The 20,260-nt window shown below is 37.2% G+C and overlaps 1 protein-coding gene across 2 annotated transcripts in view; it reads right to left on the reverse strand.

Moving 5' to 3' along the window:
* The window catches only part of PPM1E (protein phosphatase, Mg2+/Mn2+ dependent 1E), a 208,234-nt gene that overhangs the window by 6,472 nt on the left and 181,502 nt on the right, over positions 1-20,260 (reverse strand). Inside the window, exons 2-6 of one of the 2 annotated variants that reach the window (XM_057536546.1) lie at positions 19,025-19,143; positions 12,944-13,143; positions 6,398-6,586; positions 3,863-4,006; positions 3,537-3,630 (exon numbers count right to left, since the gene is read on the reverse strand). In XM_057536546.1, coding sequence (XP_057392529.1) covers positions 3,537-3,630; positions 3,863-4,006; positions 6,398-6,586; positions 12,944-13,143; positions 19,025-19,143 — 746 coding nt within the window. The remainder of the gene's footprint in view (positions 1-3,536; positions 3,631-3,862; positions 4,007-6,397; positions 6,587-12,943; positions 13,144-19,024; positions 19,144-20,260) is intronic. The other variant, XM_057536547.1, reaches the window with a different exon arrangement.

Genomic DNA, 20,260 nt, shown 5'->3' on the forward strand with positions numbered 1-20,260 from the left:
AGGCTACTGCAACTGTTAGTTTGGAACAGAACATACAAAGATCTGCACAGAGAAAATGCTGCCAAAATTCTGGCTTTTCACCTGATCTACTGTTGGATGTCAAATTAATGACATTTCACCCCCAAATTTGGTGGGAGGGCATGATTATCCATTTCATTGTAGAAATGGCAACATCCTTTTGTCTTAAACCTCCTCTATCCATATGCTAGAAAACATATCATGCCTCTTGTCAACTTTGGATCATAAATCTGAAGGGCTCATGGGGAGAAACAGTTGAAAAGTGTTTTATTTTTAAAGTGTTAAGTGTTATTTACTTTCTAAGTAGAGTTGAACTCTGCTCAGGAGTCCTTTTTCTTTTTTTAAAATTTATTTATTTATTTATTTTTGGCTGTGTTGGGTCTTCATTGCTGTGCCCTGGCTTCCTCTAGTTGCGGCGAGCGGGGGCTACTCTTTGTTGCGGCACGCGGGCTTCTCATTGTGGTGGCTTCTCTTGTTGCGGAGCACGGGCTCTAGGCATGTGGGCTTCAGTAGTTGTGGAGTGTGGGCTCAGTAGTTGTGGCTCGCGGGCCCTAGAGCGCAGGCTTAGTAGTTGTGGCGCACGGGCTTAGTTGCTCCACGGCATGTGGGATCTTCCTGGACCAGGGCTCGAACCCGTGTCCCCTGCATTGGCAGGCAGATTCTTAACCACTGTGCCACCAGGGAAGTCCCAGGAGTCCTTTTTCGTGTCCTTATTTAGCCCCAATTTTATTCCACGAGCTTTCCAAATCTTTCTCACATTCTTCAGCTCTTTCCAATTAAGTTAACTGGATTTTGGTAGATGGCCTAATTTCCTACTTCAAAGAAAATTCAGTTTATCAGGCCCGAATTCCCTCAATTCCTCCTCCCGACTTAAAAAAAAAAAAAATCTTTAGTGATTCACCTATATCCACAACCATTTTCTATTTTCAAAATTCTATGACTTGACCTCTGCAGCATTTGACGCTGTTGACTACATACTCCTAGAAACCCCCTTCCCCAGCATCTGTGATACCCCATTTCTATGTCTCTGATCCCTTCCTGATTTTCTTCACTGGCTCCTTCACTTAAAATCACCAAAAATCATTGTGTGCTAAGACTGTGCCAGGCAGGGTTCTAAGTGTGGTGTGTGTATTATGCCATTTAATACAGAAACCCTATGAGTTAGGTACTGTTACTATTCCTGCTTTACAAAGGGACAAATAGATACAGAGAAGTGCAGTAAATTTCTCAAGACCCACAGCTGGTAAAGTGGCAGAGCCAAGATACAAACCCAGAGAGCATGACTTCATGTTATTCTACAACAAGTAATGAGTCTCATCCTTGGTCTCTCTTCACACTAAATATTCCTGGGCAATGTCATCCCTTCCTGTAGTTTCAACTAATACACACACACACACACACACATATATCACTTAACAGGTTGCTAATATTATTGTCAAAATGGGATGAATTCCCATATCTCTGTCTCTAACTCAGAACTCTGCTAAGCTCCAGATCTGTATTTCCAATTTCATATAAATTATCTCTTCCAAGATATCCCACAGGCACCTAGAATATAAAATATATCCAAAATGAACTCATTATCTGCCCTCCTCCCCACTCCCAAACTGCTGCTGCTGCTTTATTACAAATGTTTTATCATCTTCTTAGTCACACAAGTCCGAAACCTGGAAGTTAACTTTCCTCTTCCCCCACAAACTGTCCTTTCTGTCTCATCAATTTATACCCTCCTCTGTATCCCTTTTTTAGCTGTCCTTATCTCTGAAACAAATTGTATCAACAGCCTCCTGAATGACCTCTCATCTAGGCTTTCTACTCTAGTTCGTCTTCCATGATTATTACAAATATTTATAAATACAAACCTGACCACATGGGCCCTCGTCTTATTCACCTGGCAAAGTCCAGACACTTAGCCTGGCATTTAAGCCCCTTTGCACTCTGGTGCCAACACTTAGCTCTTCCCACTCCCACCCTCTGCCCCAGCCTCCTGCACTTGTCACTGTTCCTAAAACAAGACATGCCCTTTGAGATGCCCATGTGTTTGTATTCGCCATACCTGGCATGTCCTTCTCTGCATACTATCCTCCATGTCCACTTCAGAAGTCACTTCCTCTCTGAAGTCAGCCTGGTTTTCTCTTAGATTGTCACTTATTCAAGGACATTCTTTCCCTGCTTTTCCCCCTTGTGTCATATTTTTAGAAGCAAGAAATGACAAGTATCCTCTAGGATAAAGTTGGTTCTATAACAAGCATTAAAGTTACCTCTCAATACTCGGACAAAGACAGATCAAGAGAAGAGGTCTTTGGTTGGAGTTGTCAAAAATAATTCTATTTGAGGGTGTGTTTTAGAAATCAGAAATTTCTCCCCTTTGGCCTTATTCCAGAGTTCCTAATAACTCCCTCAGTCTAAGGTAAGGCCAGCTCTCAGTTTTTCAAGAGGTACTGCAGAACCTTTGAGCTTCCTCCTTCTCTCTCAGCCTCTGCTGCTCCCATTTGGGCCACTTCACAGCTTGCCAGCACCTTCCCAAAGAGTAGGAGGGAAATCACATCAGTGGTGAAACTGAAATCAGTCCTTTGAGATTTTGTTAATGTTCCTGGAATATTCTGGTAATGATAAGCAAAATTTGGGGATTAGACCTCAATTCCATTTATCCATGTTATCCCTATGTCAAACTACTTCATTTATTTAGGAGGCAGTGACTGAGAACTCCAGTATATATGCATATATGCATACCACCCATATAGACACACGCACGTTGATTTGTTCTTTTTAAAAAAACAGAAAGTGAAGCTGAGCCATGAAGCCTAAAGCAATAGACCCAGGTGCAAAAGTGAAATAGACAGAAACAGTACTATAGCCCAATTCTTTGAACTACACCTTTGCATTTTGTCCAAACAGCTTAGCTGTTTACTCACTCAATTTTAGACAGAGAGTTTTATTGACTTCCCCTTCTTTTAAAGAATTTAGGTCCAGGGAAGCAGATTCGCTGAAACCTCAGGGTTATCTGACAAATTACTACATTCCACATATAGTAAAATTAGTTTTCTAATTTTAATATAGTAAAAATTGTTTTCATCTAAAAAGCACATTATTTGTGTTATTTTAGAATTCATTGAAAAAATTAAAGATATAAGCAAGGTAAAATATGGGGGGGAAGCTTCTATTTTATGGAGAGTACTGATTTAAGCTAAGTATGACCCAAAATGGAATGAAAAATGAGGATCACTGTGGTTTTAAGCAGATTTGTATGCCAAAGATTAAAGGTTTCCATTAAAAAAAAAAAAAAAAGAAACTAGTAAGAGAACATTTCTTAATATAGTTCTCTTTTAAGAATGGAATTTATATAAATGAGTAGGTTAAATAATTAAAAGAAGCATTATCCAAATGTTATTTTAAACAGTAATAAGCATTCTGAAAATCTGTTATTATCTCAGGTTCCCTTGTTGTATCAGATTAATATAAGACAGCGTTCTGGAAAAGGAAGTTTGGAGAAACAAAAATTAATCGGTTTTTCCTACCAATAGCTCTGGAGACCGACAGACTTCCATTCACCCTCCAGGCACCAAACCAGACTACACAACCTCCAAGGGCCTCAATTCGCTGCTTTTCATCCTGCACAGTAATGTAATAGAAAGAAGCAAATAATTGGATTCAGGATTTATTCATCTACCTTAACAGTAAACAACAGATATAATACTCATCAGCTTCCTGGAAAGGGTTCTCTTTATTTTTCCTTTGGAAGGTGGGCATGGTTACTGAGATAATGGTGATAATTATAAGTGAAAATCAGTGACTAGAAAACTGCCTTTGTGGCATGTGCCCTAACAGAACAGACCATACTTACCTCTCTGTCCGGTTTGTGTGGCTTCATTAGTTCAACAGCTTGGCCCTTTCTCACAAGCATAACCTGCGAATCACCTACCCAGGCCACATGTAGCATGTTGCCTCTGATAAAAGTCACCACTCCTGTGGTCCCGCATCTTAAGCTCTGAAAGTAATTTAAATAAGAGTCAGTAAAAATAAGTAGACATCAAATTCTCATTGAGAAGCAATTTATAGGTAATACAAACTTTTCAGTTGGAAGCTAGACTACTAATAACTCGATTTCATAAATAGCAATTCCCATTTCTCAATGCATTCTTACGTGCTTGTATGTATTTATATGTGCACACACACATACAGATCCATTTTATCTGTGATATGCAAGGCAGAGAATTATCAATTCCATTTTATACACAGGTACTATGGCAGGTTATGTGACTTGCCCAAGATCAGGTAACTGATTAGAACAGAACTGAAATTTTTTCCGCCTAGTCCAGTGCTAAGCCACTATATCAATCCTTAAGAGTAAAGATTTCCATACTCTGGTCTCTGTTTTGTTACTGACCTACTGTATGTTCAGGGGGAGAGTCCTGGCTTTACAAAATAACATACAAAGCATCTGGTGTGTACACAACAAATGCTTGCATACTCTGGATATTAAAACAGGAGCCAAGAGATTACATACATTCCCTGGAGTGCTAAGTTGCTTGTACCTTTAAAAAACAAAAATAAAATCTCCTACAATAATTTTAGGGGCCTTTGCTTTTGGAACATTGCATAAAAAAACAAACAGCCTGGAATTTCATCACAATAGCTCAGTACCACTGTACTTAATGTCTTGATACTACTATCCTAAAATGACATCTCCATTTGACATGAGTCACTACCAAACGAGCATGACTTTCTGTTACTAAGGACTTGGCCTAAATTAGAACCAATGCGTCAAGATGGTAGAAGGCCCCTTGTATCCAATGAGAAAACAACTTCTCATTTTCCCTATATAGGGAAAGTTTGTTATAAATCCTCACCCACCAATAAAATGTCTTCCCACACAGAATGTTCAAAACCTCAGCCCCCTGGAACACACGATAAAGACACTTCAGTACATATGCCCCAGAGAGAACAGGAGGCAGGGCTGCTGCACAACAGGAATAGCTCCTTTCTTCCCAGCAGTTAGCAGCACATGGAAGCACAAGAAGGAGAAAAGTAACTGCTGAGACAAACCTAAATTATTCACGAGAACTGCTGGCAAGACTAAGAGACACTAGCATCATTGGCAAAGCAAATGAGGTGAACACGGTCAGAAAAAAAGCTGTGATTTTGAGGACACAGAGGAAAAGGGATAGGACGGAGGATGAAAAAGACAAGGTGATTCTCTTAGTTTCACGTTGATGATCTACAGATCACCTCTCAGGGGCCAGGTCTTGTCCTCGGTCAGAATGATGACAACCGGCAGCTCCAAGGCAGGCAGAGCCAAGCAGTGCCGGCCCTCCACAGACTGGCAAAGTCTGAGGACAACAACTGTATTTTGTTTTCTAGCCCCACCTCTATTTGCAGACCATAGTGGTTACTACTGTTGGATTTGCATATTAATTAAACCTGGGGTGCAGGTGGGGCGATAGAGAATATTGCCCTTGCTTAACACCAAGTAGTTCTGAATTACTGCTTCATTAATTCCAAACCCCACTGTTGCTGTGTAGCATAACTATGAGATCAAAGAAAAGGATTCAATGATTACCCTGTTCTCTCCAAGTCCATTTCAAAAAGAGTTAATGTTTACGTCATAGGGCAGGAGTCGTATTTTCTGTGTGTATATAATTCTGCAATTACTTTTTAAAATTAAAAGTTATTCTCTTTCTGTTAGTCCCTAGTTGGAAATGAATATAAAGTCCTGTAGTTAATTGTGTACCAATGCCCAGAATGATAATAGATGAAAATTTTTACTTTTAGATCTTAATTTAGAGCCCCTGTCATTCGTTCAGAGTAAAACCTTAGGTCTGATTAACCTTAAGAAATCAGGACATGAGCTCTGACCTTTCTTCCTGTTAAGAGAAAATCAGTTCAAGGATCATCTAAGGATTCACTCTCTCCAAGCAAAACTTTCTTCAAGAGATACACAGCAAAACACTGCCAACCCATTTAGAACCAACTGTATGGAGAAATCCCAGCTTCGGTTTCTCTTTTATAGACCACTGTTTTAACCACCATATCCAGATTTTGTCAGCAAAAGTCTGCTTAGAGAGATGGTCCTGGTGTGAACCTGACAGGCAATGGTGAATAAGATAAAAGTCACCTGCCAAATCCAGCAATGGACTGGCTTTCTAGAAAATTATAGCTTGGGAGTTTCTATACAGTACATCATAGCACCCCACTAAATCTATTCCTAAAGAGGGAGTTAGAACTACAACAATCCAATACTGTGTGTCAAGAATATAGTTTGGAAGAGAGCTTTAAACAATGTCTACCACAAGAGAAAATCCAAAATAGCCTTTTAACCACAGAACAAGTAGATCTCAGCTAATGCACCATGGCTGGAATTTACGTGGAAACGGCATACCTCCCTGGCTGCCTTCTGTACAAACCGCTCGTCAGTGACCCGGAAGGCCCGGCACAGGGCCTCAGCAGGATCATGGGGGAACATCTCCTGGCGTACTAAGTTAACATGCAGGTGAATGGAGGCATAAATGGCAGCGTCCACTCCCCCATGGCCATCAAACACTGCAAAGTAAGCTTGTTCTTCCTGGTCCTGTCAATAGGAACACAGAAACAGTTAAGGGAGTTAGGTGTAGCATGACTCAAAATGAGCCGATCCCCCGCACTGCTGCCCATCCTCCTCCACTGCTTTGTCACCCAGATAATGAGACTAAATGTTTCCCTTTTCTGACGTGCCTGATCAAATGCTAAAATACCTGCAACATTAGGGCATCTGTGTTTACACACCAGAACACTGGAACACATCATGCCCAATTAGCTCAGGCTGAAGTGCCCTCTCTCACTGTGAAAGCTGTTGTCTTGTACCATGGAAACCACCTACATACATTGGCTTCAAAGTTGCTGTTATAAGTTGTGGGGAGGGGGAGAAAGAGAAGATATGAGGAGGAATTAAGCAAAGGCTGTTCTGGATTGAGGATTTTTGTCAAAATGAAAGTACTTTAATAATAAAATTAGAAACTGAGAACAATAGGAAATAACTGGCCTTCCAAGCACGAGGCCAATTATGTTAGACTGTTTAAAATACACAGAGAAAATGAAAGCATACACATACTTCTAAACTATAATATTGCCTTCATAAGTCATTCATGGTCACATTGTATTCTCACCATAAATAACACAGTCTCTAAATTGGTTACCCAAACTTGAACCACATCAGATGTCTATGTGTCTTTACCTAATCCCCTAATTCAAGATGTAGCTTCACATTTCCTAGCCCACCCTCTGCTCGAAGCCCTATGGCAAATGCCAGAAGAGAGTCTTCCAAACCTGTGACTTGTCTTGACAATGGAAGCCTAATCACAAGAGTACATTTAACTCATTAAATACTTAGTTTTTTCTTTCTCTTCAACTCAAGTGTTTAAATCTCAGCTCTAGCTCACTTAGGAGATCTGTAACTCACTGAACTCTCACTGAGTTCTGGGCTCCTTTTAGGCAACACTAATGATTTTCATTTGGAAGCTGTGACTTCTTCCTTGGGCTCTTGGAGAGTTCAGTTGAGTCCAGGCCCTGTCATTCAAAGTGAATAAAATATACAAAGTAAAGCATATAATCTTCTTGTGCTTGTTTTTTCATCTGTTAGGTAGGGATCAGTTGGTATCTCATGGGAATTTGGAAGGACTACTAAAATATACTAAAACAACAGGTGTATTTGTGCTTTGAAAAAGTTCTTTTTAAACGAACTACTACATTTACAAAAGTACCAAATATAAATGTCCATAGAGTAATGATACAAACTAATATTATGAAATCTATATCTAATACAGATTATTACAACTAGTTAATTTAGCAATATAATCAAACCACCTATAATGCCATTGAAGATGACATTGATAAACAGAACTCTTTAGAAAAAAAGTCTTGACATGTAGAATTTCTACCTTGTACTAAAGAAATACTCATTTTTCGACAAGGGGGTAATATCCAAACTATATTAAAATATATATAATATGTTAAAACATATTAAATATATTAAATATATATAATATATTAAATATATAAAGTATAAATATATTTTTATATATATAAATAGTTATACAAGTCAATCAAAAAAACCCAAATAACCCAATCAAAAAAAATGGGCAGAAGACCTGAATAGACATTTTTCCAAAGAAGATGCACAGATGACTAACAGGCATATGAAAAGATGCTCAACATCGCTAATTATCAGAGAAATGCAAATCAAAAGAACAGTGAGATATCACCTCACACCTATCTGAATGGCCATCATCAGGAAGAACACAACAAATGTTGGAGAGAATGTAGAGAAAAGGGAACCTCCTACACTGTTGATGGCAATGTAAATTGATACAGCCACTGTGGAGAACAATATGGATGTTCCTCAAAAAACTAAAAATAGAATTACCATATGATCCAGCAATTCCATTCCTGGGTATATATCCAGAAAAAACAAAAACACTAACTCAAAAAGATACATGCACTTCAATGTTCATAGCAGCACTATTTACAATTGCCAAGATAAGGAAACAACCCAAGTGTCCATCAATAGATGAGTGGATAAAGAAGATGTGAAATATATATATATATATATATTATTCAGCCATAAAAAAGAAATTCTGCCATTTGCAGCAACACAGATAGACCTAGAGAATATTATGCTTAGTGAAATAAGTCAAACAGGGAAAGACAAATACTATATGATATCACTTATATGTAGAATCTAAAAAATAAACCAAACAAACGTATATAATAAAACAGAAACAGACTCACAGATATAGAAAACTAGTGGTTACCAGTGGGGAATGGGAAGAGGGGAGGGGTGAGATAGGGATATAGGATTAAGAGATATAAACTACTATGTATAAAATAAATAAACAACAAGGAAATATTATATAGTACAGGGAATTATAGCCATTATTCTTCTAATAACTTTTAATGGAATATAATCTATAAAAATACTGAATCACTATGCTGTACACTTGAAACTAATATTATAATGTAAATCAACTATACTTCAATTTTTAAAAAAGGGATAAAGAGATGTGGTGTGTATGCATACACATACACACACACACACACACACACACACACAAAATTGAATAGTACTCAGCCATAAAAAGGTAATTTTGCTATTTGCAACAACATGGATAGACTTGGAGGGCATTAGGTTTAGTGAAACAAGTCAGACAGAGAAAGACAAATACTGTATGTTATCACTTGTATGTGAAATTTAAAAAATAAAAGAAATGAATATAACAAAATGGAAATAGGCTCACAGATACAGTGAACAAACCTAGTGGTTACCAACGGGGAGAGGGAAGGGGGGGCAATGTAAGGGTAGGGGATTAAGAGACACAAATGACTATATATAAAATAAATAAGCTACAAGGATATAATGTATAGCACAGGGAATATAGCCAATATTTTATAATAACTTTAAATGGACTATAATCTATAAAAATTTTGAATCACTATATTGCACACCTGAAACTAATTGTAAATCAAAATACCTCGATAAAAAATTCTTATTTAAAATAAATAGCGGTAAATTATTTTAATGTACTCATTTTTAAACAGCTCAATTGGCAGGATAAGGGTAAAATTGAAAAACTGCATGTCCAAGCAGTTTTTTTTGGTTTTGGGGTTTTTTTTGAATTTTTGAATTTTATTTATTTTTTTATACAGCAGGTTCTTATTAGTTATCCATTTTATACAGATTAGTGTATATATGTCAATCCCAATCTCCCCATTCATCCAAGCAGTTTTTAAATGATGAGTGGACTGATATGGGATCATCACAAAGAGGAAGGGGGCAATAATAGCTTTATGTGGGCATGAGAATATAACTTTAAACAGTGTGAGATTGGTGAGGAGATTCTTAAACAATATAACATAAGAAGAAACAAAGGAGCCAAGTGGATCTCTTTAAAAAAAATACTGATGTCTTCCCTGTTATAAAGATAATGTATGTCTATGGAAGCAACTTAAATGTCCATCGGCAGATGAATGAATAAAGATGTGGTATGTGTGTGAGTGTGTCTGTGTGTTGGGGTGTGTGTGTATAATGGAATATTACTCAGCCATAAAAAAAAGAATGAAATAATGCCATTTGCAGCAACATAGATGGACCTAGAGATTATCATACTAAGTGAAGTAAGTCAGACAGAGAAAGACAAATACCATATATCACTTATATGTAGAATCTAAAATATGACACAAATGAACTTATTTATGAAACAGAAACAGACTCACAGACATAGAAAACAAACTTATGGTTACCAAAGGGGAAAGTGGGTGGGGAGAACTAAACTAGGAGTTTGGGACTAGCAGATACAAACTATAATACATAAAACTGATAAACAACAAGGTCTTACTGTGTAGCACAGGGAACTATATTCAATACCCTGTAATAAGGCATAATGGAAAAGAATCTGGAAAAGAATATATATATGTATTCTTCAGGATATATATATATATATATATATATATATATATATATATATATATATATATATATATATATATATATAAAATAACTGAATCACCTTGCTGTACACCAGAAACTAACACAACATTGTAAATCAACTATACTTCAGGTTTTAAAAAAAGATAATGTATGTTTATTTGGACTAATAAAGAAGTGTACAGAGGAAATAAATATCTCTAATCCCACCATCCACAGATAACCAGTCTTTTTTCTATAAATATAAATTTTTAATAAAATAAAATTAGAATCATAATGTACACAAAATTTTATATCCTGCTTTTTGTTATTTGCCATATCATTAGCATTTCCCCAAGTCATTATTTAAATGGATAAGTACTATACATCTTATGAGCATATCATAGTAATCATTTCCTATATATGACTCAGATCATTTCCAATTTTTTATTATTGACTATGTTGTGTAAAACATTTGTCAAACAAAACATATGTAAGAATTTTCTGCATTTCTTTTACCTTATAAAAGTAAAAGTGAAATTATCGGGTTTCCCTGGTGGCGCAGTGGTTAAGAATCCGCCTGCCAATGCAGGGGACACGGGTTCGAGCCCTGGTCCGGGAAGATCCCACATGCCGCGGAGCAACTAAGCCTGTGCGCCACAACTACTGAGCCTGCGCTCTAGAGCCCGCGAGCCACAATTACTGAAGCCTGTGAGCCTAGAGCCCGTGCTCCACAACAAGAGAAGCCACCGCAATGAGAAGCCTGCACACCACAACGAAGAGTAGCCCACGCTCGCCGCAACTAGAGAAAGCCCGCGCACAGCAATGAAAACCCAATGCAGCCAAAATTAAATACATAAAATAATTTTTTTTTAAAAAAGTGAAATTATCAAATCAAAGGGTGTGAGGGGCTTCCCTGGTGGCGCAGTGGTTAAGAATCCACCTGCCAATGCAGGGAACACGGGTTCGAGCCCTGGTCCAGGAAGATCCCACATGCCGTGGAGCAGCTAAGCCCGTGCACCACCGCTACTGAAGCCCGTGCGTCTAGAGCCTGTGAGCCACACAACTACTGAAGCCCGTGCGCCTAGAGCCCACGAGCCACAACTACTGAAGCCCGTGCGCCTAGAGCCTGTGAGCCACAACTACTGAAGCCCGTGCGCCTAGAGCACGCGAGCCACAACTACTGAAGCCCGTGCGCCTAGAGCCTGTGCTCCACAACAAGAGAAGCCACCGCAATGAGAAGCCCGTGAAGCCAGCAAACCAAAACGAAGAGGAGCCCTGGCTCGCCGCAACTAGAGAAAGCACATGCGCAGCAACGAAGACCCAATGCAGCCAAAAATAAATAAATAAATAATTTTTAAGAGGGTGTGAAAATTTATAAGGTTCTAAATATGTGTTCCCAAATTGCCCTCAAGGTCTGTTTCACTACAGCAAAGTGCTCCTTTCTGAGTTAGGCCTTTGGGTTGATTTTTGAGGCAAAATGAAAACCAACCAGGTCAACAAACAGCCATGATGCCCTCAAACCTGAGTATAGTCTTCAAGCGGGTGCAGTGATGTAATAAGGGCTGTTTATCACACTACAGCCTTTAGGGGTTACATTTGCATGGGCGTGGTATCAGCTGATCTTCCTTGTAACGTAAGCACCAATTACCAGCCCACTATCACTGCTTGTCAGACCTTGACAGTCAGCTAAAATTTAAATTTAGCTGCTAAATGAAGGAAACAGTGTGCTTTGTATAAATCACTACATTGTAATTTTTAAGTTATGGACTTCAGTGAGGAAAAGCAGCAAGTGACAGGCATAGGAAACAAACCTACCTCTGTTTGCATTAACATAATAGAAAAAGAAGAGGAAGATAACAAGAAAATGGTTATTAAGTTGACAAGGCTCATATGATCCAATTTGTCAGTCACAGAGATTCATGAAATGTAATTCCAGCTACTTTCCTATCTCAGAAACCAAGATTTAAAAAGTAAAATCACATGAAATCAGAAAACTGTCTTAGTCTTAAATTTATTCTTTTATGTTTGTGTTTTGTATTGCTTCAGAAACATACTAATGTGGGAACTTAATAGACAACGTTTGATTATACTATAGAAATAGGTTCCTTTTAAAAACAGCTTTATTGAGATATAACAGCTTTCTTTTTTGTTTATATGTTTATAGAATGTCTCTGGAAGGTTACACAAGGTCTGGTAAGTTTGCTTGCCTCCGTGGAGGGGATATGAAGTGTCTGAGAGACAAGGATAAGAGAGGGATTTTTATTTTCCAATTCTAAACCATGTGAATGCATTACCTATTCAAAATAACGTAAAATAGTTCCTTTCCTTTCATCTAATGGAAGCAAATTTGTGCCACTTTGCCCTTAGTCCTATTCGAATCTATCAGAGATACTATTACAATATATTAGAAGTTCTCTTGGTAGAAAACAGGCCCATGATGGTGTTTTGCTTTCCACATCTCACTGACACTTCAGAAGTGTCCTTTACCTCTAGGTTGAAGAGCATATTAAAGTCAGGAATGCAGACATGTTTGTCCTCCATTTTCCTGCGCATGTTTTTGATGGCATGGATTGATGTCTCATAATAAAGCTGGGGTCTCCTGCGGAGAGGGAAGTCTTTCACCCAGCTGCAGCAAATCTCGTGTAGTTTACTGAAGACAGAACGGGCCAATTTCACTGTCTCAATCTCTGTGAAAGAAACAGAAACCCCCAATGAAGAGCCTTGTAAAACTGCTTTTCACTTGCCTGCTTGGTAAAGACAGAAGTAGGTCACCTTAGTCAAGCTCCTCCTCAATAGAAGAAATTCCTCCTTCTCAAGAGAAGTGAAATGTTGCTTCTGAAGAGAGAAAATGAACACCTATCTAGTAGAAAATCATCAGCCAGTAGCTGCCACTAAGATATCCTTATGTCATGAGGAGAAAACCTCTGGGCAGGGCTGGATCTATTCCTAGGCTGGAGTTCTTCCAGCCGGTGAAGTGCTCTGGCAGCACCATCTAGTTCAGAGCACTTTTGTTTGGCTGCCAAGGTTATCATCTGGAAACCCAAGCCCCCTGTGCTTAGAAGAATGACTGAAATATGAACAGGGGTCATCCAACTAATTGGAATATGAAAGCCTTATGAAAATAGATCATTTATTTATAAACAACAGGAATAAGAAGAGTTTACTTTGATTACCATTTGTCTTAGTCTCTCTCTTTCTTCCTGACCTTTTCTTTTACCTCACTCCAGTTCCCTTACTTTGCTTTCCTGTAACTGATTATAATTCAGAACTAAATTATATATTTTTGTTATTTGATGTATTTTTAAATTAAAGTGGTAGGCAATAGCTTAAATAGTTTAACCAAGAGGTTAACAAATGAGTCTAAAAGTTTGATATTTCTCTAAGGAAAACATGCTTACATTCTGTCTATGTGTATAGCCCTAGATAGAAGAAAGGAGATCGCAATCAGAGGATTCTTCACCCTAGACTAGTAAGTCTACTACTTGGCCCATTAAGTGGAGCAGACTCGCTCCCTTCTGAGGCTCCCTTGCATCCCTCCGTGGATGGACAGATGTGGAAGCCTTCCAAGCAACACTGAATAGCACTGAAGAGATTGTATCTCCCATCATCTCCACTCAAGCTGTCCTCTACTCAAATTGCAGCTGTTGAAATAACCAAGGGACGATTAGGTTATCTCAGGCCAGTATTTTAGAGGGTCCCCCTACATCCCAAGTAAAAAAATTTAGAATTCTCCAAAAAAAAGTTTTTTTTTTTTTACTTTACTAAATCAGATATAGCTTGACAGCCTGAGAAAACGTGTGCCAGATGGGCACACATGTTGCACATACCTCTTCTGATCTAGAGCACAAATCTCAAAGAAGAGAGACTATGTGTTCTAGAATGGCCTGGGAACTTAGATTCCCATTTTTTTATTCTTTACCCTGCTGTTGCCTTAATCTGTAACTTTACCTGTTTTCTTATTCAAAATTCTTCTTTCAGTGACTATATTCAGAAATCTGGTCTCAAGGTTTTTGTTGATTTTCTTTTTCTCATTAACATAGTACAGGGTGGCAAACCATGTTTGTGACTTTGTCCCCTTTGACATTTTTATATAACTGAAAGTCAAGGGTACATTTGAAAGAGAAAAGAAGTTCAAAGAGCAAGTACAACCTGAGGAGGTGTGTATAAGAGGGAAAAACTGAGGCCAGTAGACAACCCAACATTTTGATTGTTTTTAGCAACTCCAATCTTTTTGTTTGTTTGTTTAAAGCACCAGTTACCAGAGACTGTCTCTTTCAGCCAGCAATTACCTATTTGTATCTCTCCAACCCATCTGGTCTCTGCAACAGCATATCCCCCCAAATCCAGACCCTACATTTGGGTGTGCATTTGACTCAATCACAACAGAAGATTGCAAAACAATAAGTGAATTAAGAAACTTTGAAGGAGCATGGGGTGGGGTGAAACAAATAACTAATACTAACTATCAGGATAGTTCCCAGATTCCCAGATAATAATATAAAACATTATATCATACTTTGGTTTAATTATTACTTTTTATATTACTCTTAGTATATATACCTCTACTGTCCAATTGGGTAGCTTACTAGCTACATGTGGCTATTTAACTTTAAATTAACTAAAATTACATAAAATTTAAAATTCAGTTTTTTGGTCACATTAGCTATATTTCAAGTACTCAGTAACTATATATGGCCACTGGCTACCACAATGGACAACGCAGGTAGAGAACATTTCCATCATTGTGCTGTCTACTGGACAGCCCTGGTGTAGACAGATTAAATTGGTCAAGTGAAGCAATACCAGCTTTCTCTAATATTTAGTAAACCACTAGATCTGTCTTTGTTCACACCATCTATTATAGCTCTTACCACATTTTTAAACAATGGATAACATTTATTGACTATTTGCTACATTCTATGTCTCTGGAACATTTCACAAACAGGCAATACCATTCTCAATCCCAGGTCTATCTGACTCACACCCATACTCTACTTTTCCCAAATTAGATTGCAGATAGAGACTGTGTCTTAATTGTCCTGGATTAGTCATAGTACAGTACCTAGCAGATAGCAGGAGCTCATAAGATGTTGACTAAATAAATGAATAAGCAAACTTATATAAATAACCACTAAAATATTAAAATATTTGTATGCTTCTTGGTTGTTAATTCTTCTTCACTGATCTCTCCAACTGTTTCTACAATGATGTCATTCTTTAAAAATTACTATAACTTTATAACATGCTTTAATATAAGAAGGACTAATTTTCCTATTATTCTTAATTTTAAAAGATGTCACTTGTGTAGTTTGACATGTTTATTCTTCCAAATGAACTAATTATTTTGTCAAAGTTTGAGGGGGAACTATGTTGCCATTGTGTTTGGGATCATATTGAATTTACAGAGTTACGTGGGAAAAAATTGACTTCTTTTTCATATTAAGTCTTATTCAGGAACAAGTTATACTGTTTCATAAATTTAAATCCTTTTTATGTTGCTCCATAGAGTTTTAACATAGGTCCTTCTTATTTCTTACTGAATTTATTCCTAGTTATTTTATTTATTTGCTACTCTGAGTCAGAACTTTGTTTTAATGTGTTATTTGCCACCTAGCAAACATTCCTCTTTCTACCAGGAACATTTCCTTCTCTACCCTCAGTCCATGTGCATCTAGGGGTAAAACGTTATTCAGGTCTAGCCAATTAGGAACCACATTCCTCTGGCCATAGTTATTCGTTCAGGAAAGGGAAATAACCCAAGCTGGGCTGATTACAATGAATCCTGTGATTTATGTAAGAGCAACTGAGTAAAGTTACTCTTATTTTCCTGCTTGTTTTGAACCTGGGCAGATGAAGATCTGGTGCTCCTAGCGGTCATTTTGCCATCCCACAGAGCCTGAAAATAAAATCAAAATGAAAAAGAGTACAGCTGAGAGTTGGAGAAATGCCAGGTCTTTATGACATCTTGTGAAGCCTTGAATCTAGCTGTGTAGCCCTTACCTGAAGGGTAGCCAATAAATTCTGTTTTGCTGAAGCCAGCGGTCACTTGCAACTAAAAAATTCTTTAGTATATACTTTAAGCATACCTGCTAGATTTTTGGTTTGAGCCAAATTTGGTCCTACAATGTCCAAGATGTATCCATCTAGTTCTACTCTATTAAGTGTATTTTAAAAATTAGGAATGAATATTGAAGTTTATCAAATGCTTCTTTGGGCATCCTTAGAGATTATTCTGTTTTTTTCTTTTGACCTATTAGTATACAAATTATGTAATAAATGTCCCAATATTTTTGCTTTTTTCACTGCTGTTTCCCCAGGACAGTGCTAAGCTATAGTAAGCCCTCAATAAAATACTCATTAAATGAATTAATTGTTGTATTCAGTATACAAATATTTCACTTAAGATTTTTTACATTGATTACTAAGACTTATCTCTCATTCCTTATTTTAGTTTTGTCTTAGGCAAGTTTTGGTATCAGTGTTATGCTGTGCAAATTTTCCTTCTTTCCCTATGCAATTGGGTAATTCATTTTAAAAAGCAATGGGATTATCTGTCTTTGTTTGAAAATGTTCACCTGTAGAATCACCTACTCCTTTTGTCCTTTTTGACAATCTTCTCAATTTCTTTCTTCTTAGGTAAAGTTTTGTTAACTTGTATATTTCTAGAAAATACCCAGGTTTTCAAATTTATTTACACAAAGTTTTCATAATTTCTTTTAATATCCTCTGTATTAGTGATCATTTTCACCTTCTTGTTTTTAATTTTTACATTGGGATATTTTAAATTGATTTTAGGTTTTCTGGACAGGAGTTATGTCTGCCAACAGAAATGCAAGGTTGTTTAACAAACATTCTGTTAGGGATGACATAAACATAAAAAGAACTTTAAGGTAAGGATTTTTCTTCTTTAAGTCTGTTTTTGGAAACTCCTAAGAGAAGAGTCAAAGGGCATTTCAGTGGGGACTTCAGTGCCTTTAAGACAATGACAGCAGGCCTTATTCAGTATGCTCATTTTCCACTCTGATGTATGGCTAAACACAATATGCCCTGTAGAGATTCTCCTCAGTGCAGTTCACACTGAGTGATTTGGGTTAAATAGATTAAGGACGTGCAAATAGTTTGGAACTATAATAGATCATTCTGAATCACAGCAGTGGCATGGAGACATTACTGGGTAATCTCTTGGAAAAATATGAAATCTGAATGACCAATGATATCCACCAAAAGAAAAATCCTTAATTTCACTTTTGCTATCTTATGGGGGTTCAGAAAATTCTTCCAAAGTAGGCACGTAGGGCAACACTTCCATCTTGCTACGTTAAGTATTCTCCTGCAGGAAGTGGTGTGAGAACCTCAGTATATAAATTATTGCTGCTTGAAATGGAAAAATAAAATAAAATTAAAAAGGGTGCGAAAAAGAGAAAATTGTCCAAAGTAGCAGTCCACCCCCTCACAGCTGTAAATTAGTCATCAGTCGTTAATGTCACTGTACTGAGCTGGAGCTGAGCCAGCCATCACCCTGGCTGCAGTGAAGCAGAATTTAATTTCCCTCATCTTTTCATTATAGGGCTTTTACTTCATGCATCAGTACAAGAGGAAAGACCAATGCTTTGTAGCAGGAATTCCATCCAACTTGACTCTGGAACAATTTGGTTCCAAGTAAATCAATTACTCTCAGTAAAAACAAGCAGAGGAATTCCTTCTTTGCCAATTTTCTATCAAAAATTATCTAGAGAGATAAAGGAAGAATAGGAATGTTTATTTTTATATCTGCCTCACATTCTCTGGAATCTAGCTGTCCTGATTCATTAATATATGCTTTGTTCCTTCTGCACCATGTTTAAAGGCAAATGCTTAAAATAGAACAAATAGAGTGAAATATTAAAATTCCCAACAATTTTGAGTAGCCATTCCCTAATTTTTATAAAAATTGGTATGTTTTTAGTCTGTCAAATATGTATAAGCCTAATACATTAATAAACATGCCTTTGTTAATAAATAAAGCCTCAAAATTTACCTGGAAAAAAGATGTACAATGATCCAGGCAATTAAATCACATTACAAAATTGTCATAAAGAGCTCTATTTACTTATTGGTAGATATAAAATTTAATATAATTAATAAGAAGTTCTGTTACAACTGATTTCTTGAATTTGTATATATGATTTTTTTACTTGACTTCTTAAAGACAAGCTGAAATTTGAAAATAGGTTTTGCTCAAACTCTCCTTGCCCTCACTTACTCATCTTTTCTGCTGTGGCTTCACATTTCTCATTTACTGTCTCTATTTATCTAGATATTATTTATGATAACATACGGTTATGATAATCTCTCACTCCAGTTACCTTCATATGGTTTCAAAATATGACTGTATTTTTCCCTCTTTTCCCTACTTTTATTGATTAGTTTGAAAAAAAATTTTTTGCTTTTTTTTCCTCTTGATACTACTATAAAATCAACCAGTGGGTAAACATAATTAGATATAGTATTTTGTAGACATTTTCTGTGAATCACTACACAGGAGAAGATTTTAATATTTTAAAATAAATAATGCAGAAAAGTACTTACCCACAGTCCCTTCTGTGCCATCGGTTTCCTTTGGAATATAATGTGCAGAAAGGTCACCCTGAAGGACTTCGTCTGATGTGGTTCTGGCTAAAGCAGCAGCCAAAAAGGAAGGGCAGTTACTAAAAGAGAAAAATAAAAGGCTATTTCAGTAAGAATTAGGAACCATCACATTTTAAACTATTACTAATTACTTATTAACATATTGTCTCAAAACAAAATCATACCTTTAAACAATAGTCACTGCATATTTGTTGAGAGCATATTATATGGTAGGCAGTCTGCCAAGGCACTGGGTATACACTGGTGAATAACACAGATATGGCCCCTGACCTGGTGGGGCTTACAATCTGGTTAGGGAGACAGATGATGAATAAGTAAACAGATAGGATATAACTTAAAATTGCAATACGTTTTATAAAGGAAACAAATAGGATAGAAAGTATTAAAGGGAAGTACCTACTTAGAATAGTCAGGAATGCCATACCTCAAAGGATGAGAAAGATGCAGTTATGTGGGAGTGGGAAGCTGGGGGAGAATATTCCAGACAGAGAAAACAGCATGTGTACAGGCCCTTTCTGAAAGCTTAGTATGTCTGAGGAACCGGAAGAAGCCCAAAGAAGATAAAGTATAGCGGGTAAGGGGGAAAGTGGTGAGGAATAAGGTCAGAGGAACAGGAACAGGCCAGTTATATGGATCTTTTACTCAAAATGCAGGGGGAAGTAACTGAAGATTGTGAGCTAGACAGTGTCATAACCAGACATATTAATTAAAATATTACTTTGACTGCTGTGTCAAAGAAAATTGGACGGGAACACGAATGAAGGAGGGTGACCAATAAGGAGACTGTTGTAATCCAGGTGAGATTTTAAAAAAAAGTGATTTTGGAGAAAGAAAATATAGAACTTGCTGATTACTGTATGTAGAGGTGAGAGACAGAAAAGAATGAGCCTGAGTCCTAGGTTTTGGTCTGAGCAACCGGTGAATGGTGGCATCATTCACCTAGACGGAGAAACCAGGAAAAGACAGATTTGTGGAGGAAAAGGGTAAAGTAGAAAATAAGAATTCATTTTAGCCATGTTAAGTTGGAAAAATCTGTGAGATATCCTTGTGAAGGTGTCAGATGGCTAATTATATATTTTAGTGTGGAGCTCAGAGATGTTAGGAAATTTGGAAGTCATGAACATATGGATGGTATTTAAAACTATGGAAATAGAGGGGAATTCCCTGGCGGTCCAG

Source organism: Balaenoptera acutorostrata, chromosome 20 (assembly GCF_949987535.1).
Source record: "Balaenoptera acutorostrata chromosome 20, mBalAcu1.1, whole genome shotgun sequence".
NCBI lineage: Eukaryota > Metazoa > Chordata > Mammalia > Artiodactyla > Balaenopteridae > Balaenoptera > Balaenoptera acutorostrata.